Genomic DNA, 20,006 nt, shown 5'->3' with positions numbered 1-20,006 from the left:
GTAACTCCATCAAAGCCAAAGGAGTTACATGAGAGATGAGTCTGGCTCTGTGTATGTGAGGGCTTCTGTAGACTGTCTGATGGCAGCTGTCTAGCACATTGCATGCAGTTTGGGGTCTGGTGCTGTGTTCTCTTTCCTGGACAGCTTCTCCCATGCTGAGTGGCAAATGACAGAGAGGAGCATTTCTTTTTATTTAGAGCAGAGAAGTCTCCCCAGCCCAGCTCCTTTTATATCTTTATTTTCATACCAACGTTGCACCTAACTCCCCTCCCCTCAGCTCTTCAAACTATTCTGTTTATGTCTGAAGAGCAGGAAGTCTTTGGTGAATGAGTTTCCATACACAGAGCTTAACTCAATACTAATTCATTCCTTTTACAAGAGGTGATCAGTTCTCGCCGGTCCTCTTGAATTTGGTTACTGCACTGATGATTTTCTTTCCTGTCCATGTAGTGTTAACTATACTGGAAAAACTAGATCTCAGTCCACCACTGGCTTAAAATGGAACAGCTCCCATGGATTTCAATGGGACACATTCCCACTTACTTCAGGAAAAAATTGATGCTTTCTCCCTAAAATTCACCTGCTGCGGAAAATTCCTCCACAACAGAAGCTTGAGCATCATCCCTGCTATAACACAAGAAACAATTATCACCCTGGTCCTATGGGCTACTCACATGAAACATTTCCTGGAACCAGTCTGGGGTTGGTTCTTCCTCAAGCAGGATCTTCATTAGCTCACTAAGGGCTTCTAAGGAGCACTCATACAGCAACTGAAACCAGAAGAGAAGGAGCGAGGCTCAACACCAGATAATTTCTGCGGGAGGTGGAGGTGAAGTTAGCCATGACTTTGCAGGGAGGCCGTGTGTGGCTGCTATCACCCAGTGCTTGCTGGGCAGAGATCTCAGTGGAGTCTGCCAGAGGGGAATTGGTGTCATATACCTCTATGTGCAGAGTATCCTCTAGTTTCTTGCCTTCCTCTTTCATCTTCTCCAAGGGAGGAAGGGGAAATACACTTTTGAAAGACAGATCAAGGATCTCACGGTTTTCCTCCAGGGTCAGAGATGGTTTGAGTTTGCTGTCAGAAGACAGAAAGAGAAGTCACGTGTTAGATTCAATACCATAGCCAAGTAAAAAATGGGTTAAATGAATAAAGATTATCCCAATCTAGAACCCCAAATGCAAACAGCCCTTCACTTTGCAGCTGTGCACCTCTTTGTACCTCTGTTAATTATTTGCTCATCTAGAAGTAAAGCTAAAACTTCAATTCCCTTTTTAGAGAAATCCACCAGCTTCCTTCCCCCTGCCAGCTAGCCAGACACCTCCATCCCCACCTGAACTCTTCTCCATAGTATGGCATGCCCCACAACCTCCACTCTTGTGCCTTTCAAGCACAAATCTCCAAACAGACATGACACATTCAAACCCTCAAAACAAAAACACCATGTGAGCATCAGCCTGCTCCCAACCTGACACTCATGAATTAACAAATGAGAAGACATCACAGTGCCAAGAAATCTGGCATAGAATATCCTACCACAGCTGTCCAATCGCAAAAATTGCCTTGTAACGAACTGGAGACACCAGGGAATCCAATGGTTCCTTTTTAATGAAGTCCTGAAATGCATGAACAGAGACATAAAAATAGGAAGTGGGTTTGAAAGGCAGAGAAGCCTCCCCCTCACCTTCTGAAACAGGGCTTTATGCCAGACCTGTAAGAAACAGACACTGTTTCAGTGGCTCTCTGCCTCAGAAATGGACCGTAGAGTCATCTGCTATACACAGGTCAGCAAGCTGTATCCTGGTAACTCATCAGACACTATCCATTCCTTCCAGTTACAGCCCACAATATGCCAGCATCCCGGCCAAGCACAGTGGACCCAACATTCTGGGTGCCAGGCAGGTAAATCATGACACTGCAGTAGTATAGCTACAGCCAATGGAAAGAATAACATCTACCCGGACAATCAGTCTCATTACATAATAACAAAATCCCTTGTAGCTCAGGCTTCAAAGTTCCTAATCACTCACCATCATGTAAGCAAGGAGCTCCAGTTTGTAAGAGAATTCAAATGCCTGGGAGTCTCCAGTCTTCAAAACTGCACAGCTAATCTCTGTTGCATTCTGGATGAGGGTTAATTTCAGGTCCATGTCCTACATTTCCAGGAAAAACAAGAGGATGTGGGTGAGAAACTGAGAGAATCAGATTCCAGAAGAGTAGAAATTAGATCTAGACTCAGGACAAGTGTCTGCAGACCCCAGAAGACAGAGAACCCCAGCTCTACACCCATCTCAGAAAAAGAAAAGGCCCAGGTTGATCAAGTAAACCCAGGTCCATTTACACAGAGTAGTCATGACTCCTGCTTGATGTGGGAGGGAAAACAAATCTTATGCAATTTAAACAAGAAACTTGTGCATAGTAAATGCACAAGATACGAGGGCAGATTATTTAGAATTTACCTTGTTCGTAACATTGATCCCCAACACCTGAAAAACAAAATGTAAAACCGCTACTAGCAATTTCTATTGTGCCACATTATTCACATTACTGAATCTTCCAAAAAAGCAGGAAATGTGCCCAGTCTGGGTGTGTTGCAGTGGACAATATCAGGGGCCATAGTTCTTAATATTTGTATTTGTGAACTACTGGAAAATGTCAACTTGGTTCATTTGTGATCAACTTTTTTTGACAATGAGATTCTCAGTTAGGCTAAGTCTAGACTACAAAGTCTGAAAAAGATACGCAAAGTCTGTATCTTTCTCTGCTTTTCTTTCAAAAAAGGCTTTTTCGAAATTTGGAAAAACCTGCTCTTTCAAGCCATCCCTTCCTTCCTCATAAATCAAGGTTTACAGGGATGGTGAAAGAACGCATCCACTTTTCCAAAAAGTGGATGCGGCATTACTTTTCTGGGATACCTCTGGTATCCCAGAAAAGTCCTGCAGCCTAGACATAGCCTTAGACAGAGTAGACTGGAATGGCAAAGTGATGTGGAGAGATTAGAACTATGCACTGAGACCAGAATCAGGGCTGGCAAGTGGACAGCCATATATCTAAGGAGCAGAAATAATGAGCAGGCAGACAAATAGGAAGACAGATATGGGGAAAGGGAAGTAGATAGTCCAAGAAACAGTGATAGCAAATAAACTAAATACAAGCTAGCATTATTCTCCCTTGAGTAGCAAGAGGTAGAGCTAGATACTCATACATATTAAGGAAATTAAGGTGCATCGACAGGTCACCCTTACCTCGAAATAGCTTATTTTGAAATTTGGCATTGTCTACACAGCAACAAATTTTGAAATGAAGCACTATTCCAAAAAGTCCCTTAACCCTCGTGGAACAAGGTTTACAGGGATGTTGGGATAGTGAGCCCGTTAGATTTCAAAATAACGGGCGCACTCAAAAGATGCAGAATAGCTATTTCGGGATACTTCTGATACCCTGAAATAGGTTCACAGTGTAAACATAGCCTTAGAGTGTTATACTGCACAGCCTGAGTGTGACTGCATCTGAAATACTATGTAACTGTGACCTAGAGAATTTCAGAAGAACACAGAAAAACTAGAGAAAATACAAACAACAGCAACAAATAAGATATTTGTTACAGCTCACACTCCATCCATGAAGGTTTTAGATTTGATGCACATGACAAACGGTTGTTCAAAGGAGATTTTTAGAAAAATAAGCCCTCTCTTAGTAAACTCAGGTCCAGTGGAGGCACTGATCTAACTTCAGAGTAATATCCCCAACACTTATGCAAAAACTCTTACTTGGCAACCGGTTCTATAATGGTGTAGGATGTTCTCTGTGATGTCTGCCTCCACCCGAGACAGAAGTTGCTCTTTTGGAGCATGCATAGCCACTTTGCTGTATGTCAGCATCAGCGTGCTGCGGGTCTTGGCTCTTTTCCCATAATGGTAGTCCTGGACAATTGGAAATGTCACAAGAGACAATTACTTCTGATTCATTTTGCCTTGAAATTCTGATCTGTTGCTGACTGAGGAATTGCTTTTGGCAGCGATAATAGCTTGTACTTGAAAAATGTATTTAAGCAAAACCATAACTGCGTGAGGCAGAGAGGTATTGGTGTCTCAAACATACTGATTGGATAATTCTGACACAGAGAGCCCAAAGTTTTGACCCTACCCCAGTGAAATAAATGGGAGATTTGTCATTGACACTGATAGGCACAGAATTAGGTGCTAAATGATATGCCTAAATCTGCACAGTGAGTAAACAGCAAATCTGGCAATGGTGGCCAAGAGACCTAATATGCTGTTTTATCCTCTGAATAAATGGTTCTCAACCAAAGGTACGCAGAAGTTTTCGAGGGGGACAGATCAGATCATTTCGATATTTGCCTAGTTTTAGAGCAGACTACCTAAAAAGCACTAGCAAAGTTACAAACTAAAATTTCATACACACAATGACCTATTTACACTGCTCTATATACTGCACACTGAAATGTAAGGAACATATTTATATTTAAATTAATTTATTTTAATTGGTATGGCATATGACAATGGGAAATTAAGCAATTTTTCAGTAATAGTGTGTTGTAACACTTTTTTGTATTTTTATGCCTGATTTTCTAAGAAAGAAGGTTTAAAATGAGGTGAAACTTGGGGCACACTAGACAAATCAGATTTCTAAAATGGGTCTATTAGTGTGGAAAGTTTTAGAACCGCTGCTCTAGAGCACAGGGTCCATAACAGTTGTCCAGAGAGCAGGTTGGTTAGTCACATGTTGCTTGCAACACCTCCTCCTTTACAGCTACTAACCTGGATTTAAAAAACAGCTACAAATACATTCAACACTTTTCCATATAATTAACTGGTATAGTTCCTACACACTGTGCATAGGAGAGGCATTCAAGCCATGAAACATCAGATGCTAAAAATCAGTTGAGAGAACCATGGATCCAGACTGTGCTCCTCTCTACTTAAATGTAAGCATCACACAGAGCATATCCATTGGGGGACAGTGTTAGCTGACCAATGAGACTCTACCGGGGGCAGGAGATACTGTCTCTAGTTTAGAGGGAGAGGAAGTTTGAGAGAACCCCCTGGCTCCTTTACCTTCAGGCGACCAATAAACCCAGAAATCTGAACTTTGTTCATTGCTGCCCCAAACTCCTGAAGTATGTTCAAGATGAGGTCCAAGTGGCTCTCGGCAGAGAATGCAAGGATGGAAATGACTCCCTGTTACTCAAGAAAAATATTGGTTAGTGAATCTGACCAGGTGCCCAATAGACCCCACAAGTCAATTCCTTTCACCCAAAGTAGTGTAAAGTGCCAATGGGAGGGGGGAGCAAAGGGTGAGTGAAATAGCAACAAAGAGGACATGAAGCAAAATGGCATCTGTCCCAGGACAACTGAGAGCTGAGTTGCCCAGGGGACATTCAGAGGGTACATGATAAGGTAGGGAGAGGGACAGGGTCCTTACCAGTCTATCAGGGGCTTCCATGTAATCTGCTGTCTTCAGAAACTTCTGAATCTGTGATTTAATATGGACCAGGTCCTGACAAACTGCCAAGCAAATTCCTAGTGCCTTATACAGGAAACACTGAAAGAAAGAGGCCAGCATTGAGATATCAAGAATACCACATGCTTGTCAGTACAGAACCAACCCAGCAACACACACTGACACAGGAAAAAACAACCGAGCCAAGACCAAGCACCCCTGCTGCAGACACATCCCATCATCTTCCGCCACCCAGTTAGGGAACAATTCAGTACCAATAGTTGCTCCAAGCAAATGCCAGGAGGGGAAGAGCAGGGAACAAGCAAACACAAATTTTATACACAAAAAAAACCAATGAAGCCGAGAGAAGTCTCATGCAGCCCTCCAACAAGAATTCCAAGAGCAATTAACTAGAAACTAAACCTTAACAGAGAACAAACCTTCTCTTTGGAGGGGCTGGCATAGCTGGCCATCTGCTGGCTCAACTCAAAGCTTAGCTGGCTGCTCCAGGCATTGTCATTTATCTGCTCCAGAGATGTTCTGAGGAACTGTGTGTAAAACAAGAGCTGGTTTATTGAAAGAATTTTTGGTTGGGGCTTGAGAGTTTTTTCCCTTCCTTGTTCTCTGTTGTAACCATTCCAATATTCAGGTGTCATAGGAAGATTATTTCCCTATTGAGAACTATGAGCATTGACCACCCAGACTTCCTCTGCTGGTTGTTCTTTAACCTTTGCCTTATGATTCTGCTCAGTCCCCAAACTCAGATGCACAGCAAATTGGAGAATGAGATCTGACCATTGATTTTATAGCAGACAGAGGATAGGTCTAGTGAACTTTGATCAATGGGCCATCATTAACAAAGAGCCAAGCACCTTCTCTGAAGTGCTACAGACTCTTCGTAACACTTTCTGCGGGTATGCAGGGTTGTGAAGTATCTCACTACCACCTGCCCTTAGCATGAGGAAGCATTCTCTATGCCTGCCAGGTGTCAGCTCCTGACTCTGCCAGACACAGGAAATGCAAGCACACCCTTCTCACCCGGACCCAGCTTTGCTGTCCTGCAGATAAGCAATAGGCATGCTTCAATCATCACACCCTCTACATATTCCCAGAAGGTCCAGCCCCTGTTCCACTGGACACTCCCAGAATTCACAGGTTTACTACTTACCACCTTACTATTTTCACCTCAGCATCACTGATCCATTTAACACATCGCTCTTAGGTGCATATACAGTGAAAATAAGTAGAATTTCATTCACAAAGAATGGAAATTTGAGAAGCAGCAAGCAGAATTAATGTAAACAAAGATTACATAAAAGTAAAATCACCACACACTTCCTAAAGGTTAAACTTAGACAACCAAACATTCCTCTGTCTCACAAAGGATAGCTCTCCCAGCTTGAAGCACCCAGACCAAATGTGATCCTCCTAAGTCAAGCAAGCTGGCAGCTTATTCCCTAGATGAAGGATAACTGGTACAGGATACCTCTGGACCTCCCAAAATAGTTTCAAGCATCTCACTAGTAAACAGGTATCTCCTATTGTATGGTTTTCTTGGATAGAGTCTCCTCTGGAGACTTTGCAATTACTTAATTAGAATTTTCTCAGTCGATTAACATCCATTGTGAATAATTACTCAGCCTACATACAGCCAGACAAAGTTGCTTTTCACCTTCTGGTGACCAGCCTCAACTCATAGACCTCAAAAACATAAATTTTCAGTATACATCCAGAAGTAGTATTCCCTCTAAGGCTACGTCTAGACTGCAAGCCTCTTTCGAAAGAGAACATCTAGACTGCAACCACTTATTTCAAAAAAGCGAGCCGTTTTTTTGAAAGAGAGCACCCAGGCAATCTGGATGCTCTCTTTCGAAAAAGCTCCATTTGCATTCAATAAAGCCTTTTTTCGAAAAAGCCCCATTTGCATTCAATAACACCTCTTTTCAAAAAAAGGCATTATTCCTTGTAAAATGAGGTTTACCGCAGTCGAAAAAACTGCTGCATTCTTTCAATTTAATTTCAAAAGAATGCAGTGGCAGTCTATATGCAGAGGAAGTTTTTCAAAAAAAAAAGGCCACTTTTTTCGAAAAAACCCTGTAGTCTAGACACACCCTGAGATTTCCGATCCATAAACGGAATGAGTTTTGTCTTGTGCGCTGCTGTGGCATCTACCAGTTATTAACATACATATAGATACTGTATATATATGCAGTCTTTTTCTTTGTTGAGACTGCCATCATATTCTCTCAAATCATAACTTTTTAAAAAGTGTGCAGAAAAGAAATGTCTGTTCTTTTTAAAGTTTGCAAAACATTATGGTGATACTTAAAATAGTGTGCATTCTAACCTACTTGAAAAAGCACATTTGTACAATTTAAAAAAAAACTCTTAAAACCCCCAAAGCAGTTGAAATTTTAAAAATTCAGGTTTTTTCAGAGAGCTGTAGTTGTGAAGACTCTTTAAAATGTGAAGCAAGTGCAACTAAGAGACATGGTGATAGCTGCACGTATTTTCAGAAAATCATAAAAAATAGCTCTGCTACACGTGAATTGCCTTATTTGGGTCAATCATGAATTAAGTTGGATGCCCAGGGATGATATTTAAATGTATTCATTGGTTATTGTGTTGCTCATACAAAGCATGTAATATAGTGAGGACATCATTCATAGTCTATTCTGAAAGGCACTTCACTTTGGTCTTAGGAGTGAGTGGCAGCTGGTTACCATAATTTATGTCTTCAATTTGACCTGTAAAGCCATCAAACAAGAAAGAAGGAACAGAGCCTGAGGGACTCTTGATCCCTACCAAGAGAAGCCAATCCCTCAGGGCCCAACAGAACTGACTAAACTGGGTTTCTGTGCCCAAAGTATCCAGTACAAGCCAATTCAGGAGCCAAGCTTGAGTAGCTCAGCAGAGCCCATACGTCGCAACATGAGGAAATTAAACCCAAGATGCTTGCCAGATCCCACTGCAGTATCCAAACTCCACTGAAGGGATAGCAGAGGACTGAGGTATTTGTGATGTTACTTGTTTGTGATGAAGGTGATCGGTCCTGCCTCAGCTTATTACTGGAAAGTTAGGAGGGCGGCCAAAGCCACCCAAACAGCCGCTGCTGGCAGCCACCACTGGCCACACGGCTCGAGCCCCGGCCGTCCAAGCAGCTACCCCTGGCCACCTGGCCCCACCAACGGGGCCATGGTGGCCTGTCCACTCCAGATGGAACTGGAGCAGCGAAAGCCTCACCATGCCCTGGCTCCAGCCGGAGCAAACAGGGGCAGGGCAGCCTGCTTGCCATCATGCGGCCCTGCTAAACTGCCTCTGTCACCGCTCACCTTCCGATCCAGCAGGACAGTGAGAGGTGAGTGCTGCTGCGTGGCTCTGCAGGCGAGGTGTGTGGGCTTAAAATTTGTTGTGCGTAGCCATGCAGACACGCAGCTTGTAAGGCCTGTCCAGAAGGCCTTATATATTATCCATCCAGACATTTTGCAATGATTATGATGATCAGTGTGGCCAGCAGAGGCTTTACATGATACTCTTTGATGAACTGAAATGTAGAGATCAGCTCTAGAGGATCCTGGTAATTCTATGCGCCCCGCAACCTCTGTCAGTTTCCAAAGTCATACCCTCAACTCCCATTGAAGTCAGCAGGAGATCCAAATTTTGAACAGCAGCCAGGTTATATTGGAAACCTCACAAGAGAGCCTTCATGGAGACATATATAGGTCCGTGCTGATCTACCGTCCATCCAGTTCCTTCATGCCAGCCTACTCTGACAGTGGGGAGGAGTGGGATTTGGAAAGGACATGACCACACATCTCGAACAGCAGTTACAAAAAGGTAGGTAACTGGTTTGTTTCTTTTTCGAGGGCTTGCTCATGTCTATTCCGATAGATGACACCCAAGCAGCTCCCTTGATATATCAAGGAGGAGGAGGCCAGAATTAATTGAAACATCACATCACCCCTTACCTGTTGGGTGATGGTGTGGTGTGACATGACGGTGCAAATAGAGGAACACGTTGCTGCCCTGCAAATATCCTCAATGGGAATCTGTAGGAGGAATGCTGCCAAAGATGCCTGTGCTCTGGTGGAGTGAGCTGACGGCGCTGGAATTTTGGCAAAGTAATAACAGGAAATATCCACAATGAAATACACTGGGATGAGATGAGAAGTCCCTTCATTCCTTCAGCCATGACAATAAAGAGCTGTGGTGATTTACAAAATGGCTTTGTGCATTCAGTGTAGAAGGCTAGGGTAGAGTCTGTCTGACACATGGTTGGCATGACGTTTTGGGAAGAAAACCAAGAGGAAAATGTCCTGGTTTAGATGGAAGAGGGAGACAACCTTGGGTAGGAACACCAGATGCGGACAGAGCTGCACTTTGTCCTTACAAATGACAGTGTATGGAAACTCATAGGTAAAGGCCCGGAGCTGTGAGACCTAACTAGCCAAGGTTATAGCCACCACAAAGACCACCTTCCAAGAGAGGCAAGCTAGAGGGCAGATTGCTAGGAGCTCAGACAGCAGTCCCATAAGTCTAGAGAGGACCAGGTTAAGGTCCCACTGTGAAATGGGGATGTCTGACCTGGGGATACAGCCTCTCCAAACCCTTAAGGAAACATCCCAGCATAGCATTGCTGAACAGAGATCTTTCCCCAGCCCCAGGATGGAAGGCAAATAACCACTACGTGGACGTTAATGGATGACAGTGTCAGTCCCTGGCACTTTAGGTATAAAAAGTAGTCAAGCACAAGGGAGATGGAGGTTTCTTGTAGGGGGATGTACTTTTGGAGGGACCAAACTGAAAATCACTTCCAGATTGTTAGGTATGTTGCCAAGGGGAGGGTTGCCTCCTGCCCAACAGAACCTTTCTAGTGGAGTCTGAGCACTGTAGCTCGAGCTGGTTTAACCATGGAGTTTCTGCACCATGAAATGGAGGTGCCCCAGGTGAGGGTGCTGTAACTAGTGATGGTCCTCGGTGATGAAATCAGGATATGGAGCAGAAGGATTATCGGTCTGTCTACAAACTGAGCCTATGCTGCTGCAGCTACACTGCTGCTATGAGGATGAGTTCCGCCTTGTCCTGCCAGATCTTGAGGAGAACCTTGTGTACTAGAGGAAAGAGCAGAGACATGTACATCAGGTGACTGGACCATGATATCTTGATTGCATCTGCCTCCGATCCACAACTGTGGGTCTGGAAGGAACAGAACTGGATGCACTTATTGTTGCTCCTTGTGGCAACCAGGCCCATTTAGGGATAACACCAACTTTGGAAGACAGAAAGGACAATATCTGTCCTGAGGAACCATTCACGGGTGTTGACTGAGCAGCTGAAATGGTCTTCTAGGTTGTTTTGCATCCCTGACGGTAAGAGGCGAACAGGTAGATGTGGTGATCTACACCGAAGTCCCACAGGTGAAAGGGTTCCAGGCATAGACGAGAGAAGCAAGCACCGCCTTGTTGGTTTATGCAGGGCATCACTGTGGTGTTGTCTGTCAGTAATGAGACGCACCTGCCCTGCAGTTGGGGAAGGAAGGCGAGGTGAACTGCCCTGAGCCCTCTGACACCAATGTGCAGCAGTAGTTCTGACTGTGACCACAGGCCCTTAGTTCTGAGCTGCTCAGGTATGTCCCCGCAGCCTGTATCCAATGCATCCAGGACCAGAGAAAGAGAGTTGGGTTTGGCAAAGGGCACTCCCTCACAGACCCCTGAGGTTGAAGCCACCAGTTGAGATATTCTAGATTAGAACTAAGGTGAGAAGGGTGACCAAATTATGCAACAAATCCTTGTTGGGCTCGTACACTAACCAGGCCTTTAAAAGGCAAAGCCACAGCGTGGCATGCTATAGGACAAATTTGCAGGCCTCCATGTGCCCAAGAAGCCTCATGTAGCTCCTTTCTGCAGTGGTGATGAACCACTGGAGGCTGCCAATGAGGTCTATGATGGTGTGAAACTAGGATTTGGGCAGGAAGACTCTTGCCCACGTGGAGTCTAGAACTCTGTCTCTTGTGTCGGGAGGGACCAGTGTGGACTTAGGTACATTCAGAATGAGACCTAGGTCACTGGAAGTGGCTTACATCAACACCCCAGGATCGAGAGCCTGTTTCTAAACTTGGCCATTGATGAGTCATTCATCCAAGTACGGGAAGATCTGTACCCAATTTTTGTTCAGGAAGGCTGCCACTGCACTCCTATGCACTTTGTGAATAGAGGTGGGGTCATGGAGAGACTGAATGGGAGCAGAATGAATTGGTAATGCAGGGCTGTTGAGTACAAATCTCAGGAATTTGCTGTGTGCTGAGATGATTGAAATATGGAAGTACGTATCCTTCAAATCGAGGGTGGCATTCCAGTCCCCCGGGTCTAGGTAGGGGATAATGGTGGCCAGAGAGGCCATATGAAACTTGAACCTTCTTACGAATGTGTTGATGTTTTGAAGGTCCAGAATGGACCTGAGCCCACTGTTGCCCTTGGGGATAAGGATATATCAGGAGTAGAAACTCCTGCCCCTGAACTCCCGAGGAACCCCCTCTATCGCCGCCAGTGTAAGGAGCGATTGCACCTCCTCTACAAAGAGTTAATTGTTAAAGAGTCCCTGAAGAGGGATGTGACAGGTGGGTGGGAGGGTAGGCGGGTAAAGAACTAGACAGAATATCCCACTTCTACTGTGCTCAGCCTCCAGAAATCTGTGGTGATCTGATCCGATGCCAGCTCCAGAACTGGAGGTAGAAGTGAGACTCTATAAGCAGGAGTTTCAAGTGCCAGTCTCTTTCTTCCTTTGTTCTGGGCTTAAAGCCTTTGCAAATGATGCACTTATTTAGCAGATGGCCTCCACCTAAGCACGTGAAGCAAGCAGCATGCAAGTCCTCTCTGGACCTAGTCTAGCCTCAGGAGTCACAGTGCTTAAATCCCTAGGGTTGCTACATGCCCCATGAATGGGGAGAATGGAAAACAAAAAGGGGGAACCCCCCCCCAAGGAAATTTACTATTGACTACTAAAAATGCTAATTATTACACTGAAATGACAATTAAGTCAGAACAACGTACAACAACTACAGCAAGAGATGCCTTGCAAAACATGAAATCAAATTCTCCAAAGACCATCACTGGCGGTAGGAAGGACCTGGACGGCTGATCAGCTCAGGAGGGATCAACATACATTGCTCACCCTGAAAGCGCCACTCCAGAAGTTTCCAAATCTGATCCAACAGTACTGTTAGTAAAAAAAAAAAAAAAAGCTACGTCTATATTGGCATGATTTTCCGGAAATGCTTTTAACAGAAAAGTTTTCCGTTAAAAGCATTTTCGGAAAAGAGCGTCTAGATTGGCACGGACGCTTTTCCGCAAAAGCACTTTTTGTGGAAAAGTGTCTGTGGCCAATCTAGACGCGCTTTTCCGCAAAAAAACCCCAATCACCATTTTCGCGATCGGGGCTTTTTTGCGGAAAACAAATCTCTGCTGTCTACACTGGCCCTTTTGTGCAAAAGTTTTTCGGTAAAAGACTTTTGTCCGAACGGGAGCAGCATAGTATTTCCGCAAAAGACCTGACAATCTTACATGAGATCTTAAGTGCTTTTGCGGAAATTCAAGCAGCCAGTGTAAACAGCTGGCAAATTTTTCCGCAAAAGCAGATGATTTTGCGGAAAAACTTGCCAGTCTAGACACAGCCCTAGTGATTGTGTGCATGGAACATGCACACACGTATTGGAATGGACAGGAGCAAGCACTTGAAGAAGAATGGAAAATTCTGGTGAGTAATCCAGAATTTCCCCAGATCTTCTCAGGCTTATCTGTCACTAAGTTCTTTCATTTCATTTTCAGCACTTGCCACAAAAATGTTCCTTGTCTCGATTTACACAAGACTGTAAAGAGCTCTAACTAGAAAAAGATACATGAGAAAGTCACCAAACCTTGTCTTGTCTTTGCTGCTTTTTAGGTTTACACATAATAGATTTTCCTTTGAATGTAAAAAAGTAAGAAAGACTCCTTTACGAGTACCCCAGTGATGCACTACCATCATTAGCATGCTGGTTTTCAGGGTAAGTTCTGTGTCATTCCCAGTGGTACTATGAAGCTATTTATAATTATAGCAGTCTGAAAAATGGTAAGTCTGTTTCGCAAAACAGGAGGAATTTTTTGTTTGTTTGTTTTCTTGATTTTCAATGCCACAAACAAAAAGTGAAAAACTAAAACCATTTTTCAATTCTTTGTTTTCTCCTTTTCTTACCCCTCATCACCATCCCTTTTTTCCCTCTTCCATTTTCTGATTGAAAAGAGGATTAAAAAAAGAAATAAACAGGAAAACAACTGGAAAAAAAACCCATCTGTTTAAAAAAAACTAAATATTTTCTGTTTGGGTTGGGGTTGTTTTGTTTTTGGTCGAAAGATAACACAAAATAAAAAGTTTCCGTGAAAATGTTTTTGTTTAAAAACACCATATTTCATTAAACAAACATTGCAAATAAAATGATTTGTCCCACTCTGCTAATAATGAATAATTTATAATTAATTCTTTCCCAGCTGATACATTTGGGCGCAGGGATGTATACTAATACACCTGAAAGTCATCCTGTACCTGAAGCAGCATGTGCTCCCACTGTTCGTGGTTCAGAGAATTCTCTGTGTTTCCTATAAAGCAGGAGGCAAAACAACAGTGTAATTTACAACAGCAAGAATAGCTGTCCCCAATATACCCTCTGCAGTCAATCTTCTTAAAACTACCTGAGTTTTCAATGATAAAAGGGACCGATGCCAATGTAACATACCTGGGATTTCAATGATAAAAGGGACCGATGCCAAAGTTCTCTACTGGGCTAAGAAAAAGTATCACGTTATACATTTTTATTCAGAGTCAGTCAACCCACGAGGAGCGAGATGCTGGACACTCCATAGGATACTTTGGGGTTGCCACCCCAGCTCCTACTTTGGGAGAGACCATGGTGGCCACCTCAGTTGTCCTATGGATGGGTCCAAGAGAGACCCAGCAGCCTGCACTGCCCTGCCCCACCCTGCCACACTGCCCTCTCCCAGCCTGCTGTGTGCATTGTATCTGTGGCAGTAGGAAGCAAAGTGCCCTGGTTCCAAGGCAATGCGCTTCCCATGGCCACGGTGATGCTGGGAGAGGGCTGTGGGGCAAGGCGCAGCAAAGCGGGCTGCCGAGCCATTGTCACTCCTGTTGCTTTGGTGATTGCGAAGGCAGGAGCCCATCCTACTGCCATCCTGCACCAGGACCCCCCCAGTAATCCCTCAGCTCAGAAGAGGGGGCTTCAGCAGCAGGGCAGAGCAGGGGCAGGAAGGGATAGGGTAGGGCAAAACAGGGGCAGAGTTTGGAGAAAAGGTGAAGCAGAGGCAAGGTGGAGCCTGGGGCTGGTGGGCTGCCCTAAGCCTCGCCCCTGGGGAGTGCCCCAAGCCCCACAACCCCTGACAGCCCTGCTCCTAATTGCTTTTGACTTTAATGGGAGCTGAGGGCACTTGGCGTCTCATCAAACTATTTAGCACTAGGGACATTAAATATAGTTTAATTGACTAATCGACTAGTTGATGAATTTTCCATCGACTAGTTGATTAGTCAATAAGCGGGGGAGCCGCAGCAGGGTTAGCTCTCAGTCCCGGCAGCTAACCCTGCTGCGGCTCTACCTTTAAAGTGTATTAAGAGCTGACAGGCTCTTAATACATATAAAAGGCTGAAGCTCGAGCCGGGATACCTGACTGCTGGCTCACGCTAGCTCTCCCCTGCTGAGCTTCTGATTTTTTAATGTATTAAGAGATGGCAGGCTCTTAATACATTTAAAAAGCAGAGTCGCAGCATCTGGGATGGAGCACAAGTCAGGAATAAGCTGATTTCTGGCTCGCATCCAGTACCCGCTACTACCCTGTCTCCTGCGGAGATGGTGCTTGGGGGAAACCAGCTTTTAAGCCGGCTCTCCCCAGCACTGGCTCCTGCTCCCCCCACTTGCTGTCGCTGCTAGAGGCAGCAAGAGGGGGGGAAGCAACTGGTCAAGGAACTAGTCATCTATCCGATAAGCTTTTGCTTATCAGATAGTCAACTAGTTATTTACATTCCTATTTAGAACATCAGAAAACTGGACTTAACTATGCATGCACATTTTTCCTGCATAATACAAGATTCTGACTTGATCCTAAACTGGTGTAGCTTTACTGAAGTCAGTGGAATTATACTGATTTACATTGACTAAGAATCTGGCGCTGTTTCTGAACAGCCAGCTCTAACTTACCCTTCTTTAATGTCTGCAGAACATAGTGCTGTGGACTATGTACAGAAACAGCAGCCAGGGAAGATACAGCTCTTTTTTTTTAATAGCAAGCCCACTTGAAAATTGTAGGGTCCAATATATATCAGAAACACATTGGGATTGTGCGTCACTTAGGGTATACCTACACTAACCACTGGATCAACAGGCAGCGATTGATCCAGAAAGGGTCAATTTATTGCCTCTAATATATATACGATAAATTGACCACCAAGTACTCTCCTGTCAATTCCAGAATTCCACCAGAATGAGGACAGTAGGTAGAGTTGACAGGAAAGCATCTGGTAAGTAGATCTAAGTGTATCAATTTCAGATACATTATTCACATAACTGAAGTTGTGCAACTTAGCTTGCTGGCTCACAGTTACATAGTACAGAGACTATATAGTCCTAGCTTTGTATATTGACATAACCCTGTAGTATAGACACAACCAACGCTAAGTTTTTTCCCACTGATGTCAATAGTTTCATACGACTGTAAAATTGGTGAAAGACATCAGGCCTACAATACGTAGATTACACATTATACGTAGGGCACCCACTTGGTCAACATAGCTTTGTTGTGACAGGCATGGATTCTATCGCTAATATATGGATTAAGTTTCCTTACAGAAAGAAAAACTGTGGGTTTTTAAATTGAACTAATCTTGACAAGAAACATAGGCTGCGTCTAGACTGGCAAGTTTTTCTGCAAAATCATCTGCTCTTGCGGAAAAACTTGCCAGCTTTCTACACTAGCCGCTTGAATTTCCGCAAGAACACTGATGATCTTATGTAAGATTGTCAGTGTTCTTGTGGAAATGCTATGCTGCTCCCATTCAGGCAAAAGCCCTCTTGCGCAAATGCTTTTGCGCAAGAGGGCCAATGTAGACAATGCGGTATTGTTTTGCGCAAAGAAGCCCCGATCACAAAAATGGCGATCGGGGCTTTCATGCGCAAAACCGCGTCTGGATTGGCACGGACGCTTTTCTGCAAAAAGTGCTTTTGCGGAAAAGCATCTGTGCCAATCTAGACGCTCTTTTCCGCAAATGCTTTTAATGGAAAAACGTTTCCATTAAAAGCATTTGCGGAAAATCATGCCAGTCTAGACGTAGCCCTACGGTTTAATTTTTCAGAAAAATTCAGTTTGCAAAAATCAGACTGTACTTGTGACCACAAAAACAGTGCATAAGAGTTTCGCAAACCTCCAGTTTCATGTGTATTGACCTTCCTAAATAACCACCTAGCTAAGATCAGGAAGATTCTGCTGTAAAATGGTCATTCAACTGAAACCTTACTGGCCTGATTCCATCCTAAGTGGTTGGCCCCCGGTTTGACACTGGAGTTAGCTCACTGGTTCACAATTGTAGAAAAAGTGAGGTGTCTAGAACCCCAGTTTCAATTCCACACTATTCCCACGGACTGCAACATGGATGGCACCACACATGTCAATAGGAATCTGCATTTTCTGCTTTCTCTTCTATCCTCCATGGACCACGTCACTCCCAACTAGCACTTTACCTTCAAGGTGCTGCAGCAGAGCTGGAATCTTTACTCCCCACATCTCACCCACTGCTGCATGGATATTTTGGTGCAAGGCTTTTAGCAGCTGCAAGACAGAATATCCTTGTCCTTCTCTCTCATAAGGAGATGAGGCTACAACCTGTCAATGAGGGAGAAAGCACAGGCTAAGTTCTGCAGCAAGATACCAGCTTGTTCCTGAAGGAGGAAATATTTCAGATTCTCTCACTGTGGAGACTGCACACTGTAGAGCTGCTGCTTCTACTGCAGTGACTTCCTAAAGAAGAAAGTATTCTAACTAGCATGAGGGTGTAGAACAGTGTGTCTCTGTCTGATCGGGGAGGGTGGAGAGAGACCCAATCATACACATTCTTCAGCCTAAAGCATTTAGCTGGAAAACTGATTTTTATACTTAACTGTTCCACTTCACATTTCTCAGAAAACCTGTTCTCCATGGTCTACTTACCAGGAGTCGTGCCAGCAATCCCTGAGGTGTAGGGAGTTTCCCTGGGAAAAGAAACAGAAGATCCTTAATTATGCCAGACTTTGGAGAATCCCGCTGATGTTGTTCACCTAGCCATTTCCAATATGCCCACCAATGTTGCATGCAGCTGATAATATTTGCATTTCCATAGAGTTTTCAGGCAGAGCATCTCAAAAGTGTTTTACAAACATGAGTTAATTCCTCCTCCTAGCACCTCTAAGAAACTGGCGTTAATTAGTCCTCAATTTCACAAGTGGGAAAGCTGAGCGAGAGCAAGTGATTTCCCCAATGTTATATCAGAATTTTGGTGGTGATCTGGAACCAGAACCCCCAATTTCTAGCTCCCTCCCATTGCCATGTTTTAATCCCAAGACCATCCTGCATTCCTTTTAGTCTCTTGACTGAAGATGAGAGAATTGGAACAGGCTGAATCTGGTCATTTCATAGTGGCTGGTGAGAATAAATGAAAGAGTTTCTGTTATAAACCTTGTCCACTGTAGTCCAGGCAAGCAGCTTCTCCTCCTTCTTGCATCTTTTTCTCAGCCATTTCCTGGAGGCATCTGCAGAGAGGCTTCAAAGTGCCAGTGTACTGAGTTGGCACCACATACATTAGAAGCCTTGGCCATAACACCTGCACAGAAGAGCAAGACAGTTCAACACTTGGCTATTTTCATTCCCCCACCTCCTACTGGCTGAATCCTTCTGTCATGCACCTTCTCCTTTTAGTCATCACTGACCCTTCCCTATCTCATTACCTTATCTCGATCTCACTTTCTCCTCCCCTCCGCCATCATCTCACTCTACCTGTCCCAGTGATCCCTCTCTCTACATTTTAAGTACGCTGCCTTGTTTGGTGAGCATTAGCAATCTGGTTTTCATCTGGAGATGAATCATCTTTTCCTGCATTATAAAGCTACTTAGACAGCACCATAAATTCATCCTGCACTTTTCAGACATACAGAAGGCACAATCACGGCCCCAATAACTGTTTAAATACAGGATCACCAAGTCTACATTTCCAAGGTATTCATGGGGAATCTAAGGAGACGTTGCACTCAGGCAATGGTGGTAATTAACAGAAGAACACTGCATTATGGTTCCTTCCAGTGAAGTTCCTTTTTATCTTGTCTGTACTGTGAATCGCTTCCTCCATGATACAGAGGTCCCATCATCTCTGACATGAACTTGACATGCTGTACCTCCATTATCCTGACTGGCAAGAAGCTTCCTTATGGAGAGGTACAGTAGATATACAGAAGAATGTCTTTATTTCACGAAGCAGTAGCAACATGTCACTTACTTGGGTCATTCCAGTGATTGATACGTCCAGGCCTTGCAGGATGTGAATGCACATAGTTTGGATAGTGCTTTCTTCCTGAACATCCTGGGAGGGAAGTTTTGTCCCCTGCTATGAGATAGATACATAGAATTTACTAGCTAGTGGGAAAACACTGGCTGAAGAATCGGTGTCTATTTCTTACAAAGCCTTTCTGAATATTGACCTATGAGAGCTTTTCCATTGCATTAGGAGTGCACAAATCATAAAATCATGGATTAAGGATGGAAGGGACCTCAGGAGGTCATATAGTCCAACCCCCTGCTCAAAGCAGGGCCAGCCCCAACTAAATTATTCCAGCCATGGCTTTGCCAAGCCTGGCATTAAAAACCTCGAATGATGGAGATTCTTAAGGGAAGAGAATAACAGAAACACCTAACTGGTGGATCAGAACCCAGGCTTAGGAAAACCCCAGCACAAGGGGACACAAAGAAGATGGAGAGAGGCTGTTCTCAGTAGTGACAGATGACAGAACAAGAAGCAATGGTCTCAAGTTGTGTGTGGGGGGGTGGATCTTAGGAAAAACGATTTCACGAGGAGGGTGGTAAAGCACTGGAATGGGTTACTGAGGGAGGTGGTGAGATCTCCATCCCTAGAGGTTTTTCAGTCCCAGCTTGACAAAGCCCTGGCTGAGATGATTTAGTTGGAATTGGTTCTGCTTTTAGCAGGGGGTTGGACTCGATGACTTCCTGAATTCTCTTCAAGCCCTATCGTTCTATGATTCTATAAAAGAGTTCCCTGAACAGTATTCATTTTTTGAAAAATTTTCAAAAAAGAACATTTCTTCTTTTTATCTCTGAGGAGAGCCACTCAGACTCTGCCCAGTGGAAATAAATATGCAGAACCTAGAGGGAGCCATTCTGTTTGTTCTGATGCCCCAAGCAGCTTGATCATTCTGTGCATAGTGAATGTGAGTCTATCTATAGGCTAAATTCTGTTCTTCCTTACACCA

General features: G+C 44.1%; 1 protein-coding gene across 1 annotated transcript in view; it reads right to left on the bottom strand.

The window, feature by feature from the left end:
* The window catches only part of LOC142823586 (maestro heat-like repeat-containing protein family member 2B), a 31,385-nt gene extending 25,268 nt beyond the window's left edge, over window positions 1-6,117 (bottom strand). Inside the window, exons 1-9 of the mRNA XM_075914862.1 lie at window positions 5,902-6,117; window positions 5,444-5,563; window positions 5,077-5,199; window positions 3,769-3,921; window positions 2,458-2,484; window positions 2,029-2,151; window positions 1,535-1,614; window positions 940-1,075; window positions 675-770 (exon numbers count right to left, since the gene is read on the bottom strand). Of these exons, the coding sequence (XP_075770977.1) occupies window positions 675-770; window positions 940-1,075; window positions 1,535-1,614; window positions 2,029-2,151; window positions 2,458-2,484; window positions 3,769-3,921; window positions 5,077-5,199; window positions 5,444-5,563; window positions 5,902-6,117 (1,074 nt within the window). The remainder of the gene's footprint in view (window positions 1-674; window positions 771-939; window positions 1,076-1,534; window positions 1,615-2,028; window positions 2,152-2,457; window positions 2,485-3,768; window positions 3,922-5,076; window positions 5,200-5,443; window positions 5,564-5,901) is intronic.
* Between the last annotated feature and the right edge of the window lie 13,889 nt (window positions 6,118-20,006).

The sequence above is a fragment of the Pelodiscus sinensis genome, unplaced genomic scaffold, assembly GCF_049634645.1.
Source record: "Pelodiscus sinensis isolate JC-2024 unplaced genomic scaffold, ASM4963464v1 ctg109, whole genome shotgun sequence".
Lineage (NCBI taxonomy): Eukaryota > Metazoa > Chordata > Testudines > Trionychidae > Pelodiscus > Pelodiscus sinensis.
Note: the sequence above shows the minus strand (reverse complement) of the source record. Positions and strands in the feature narration are given on the sequence as shown.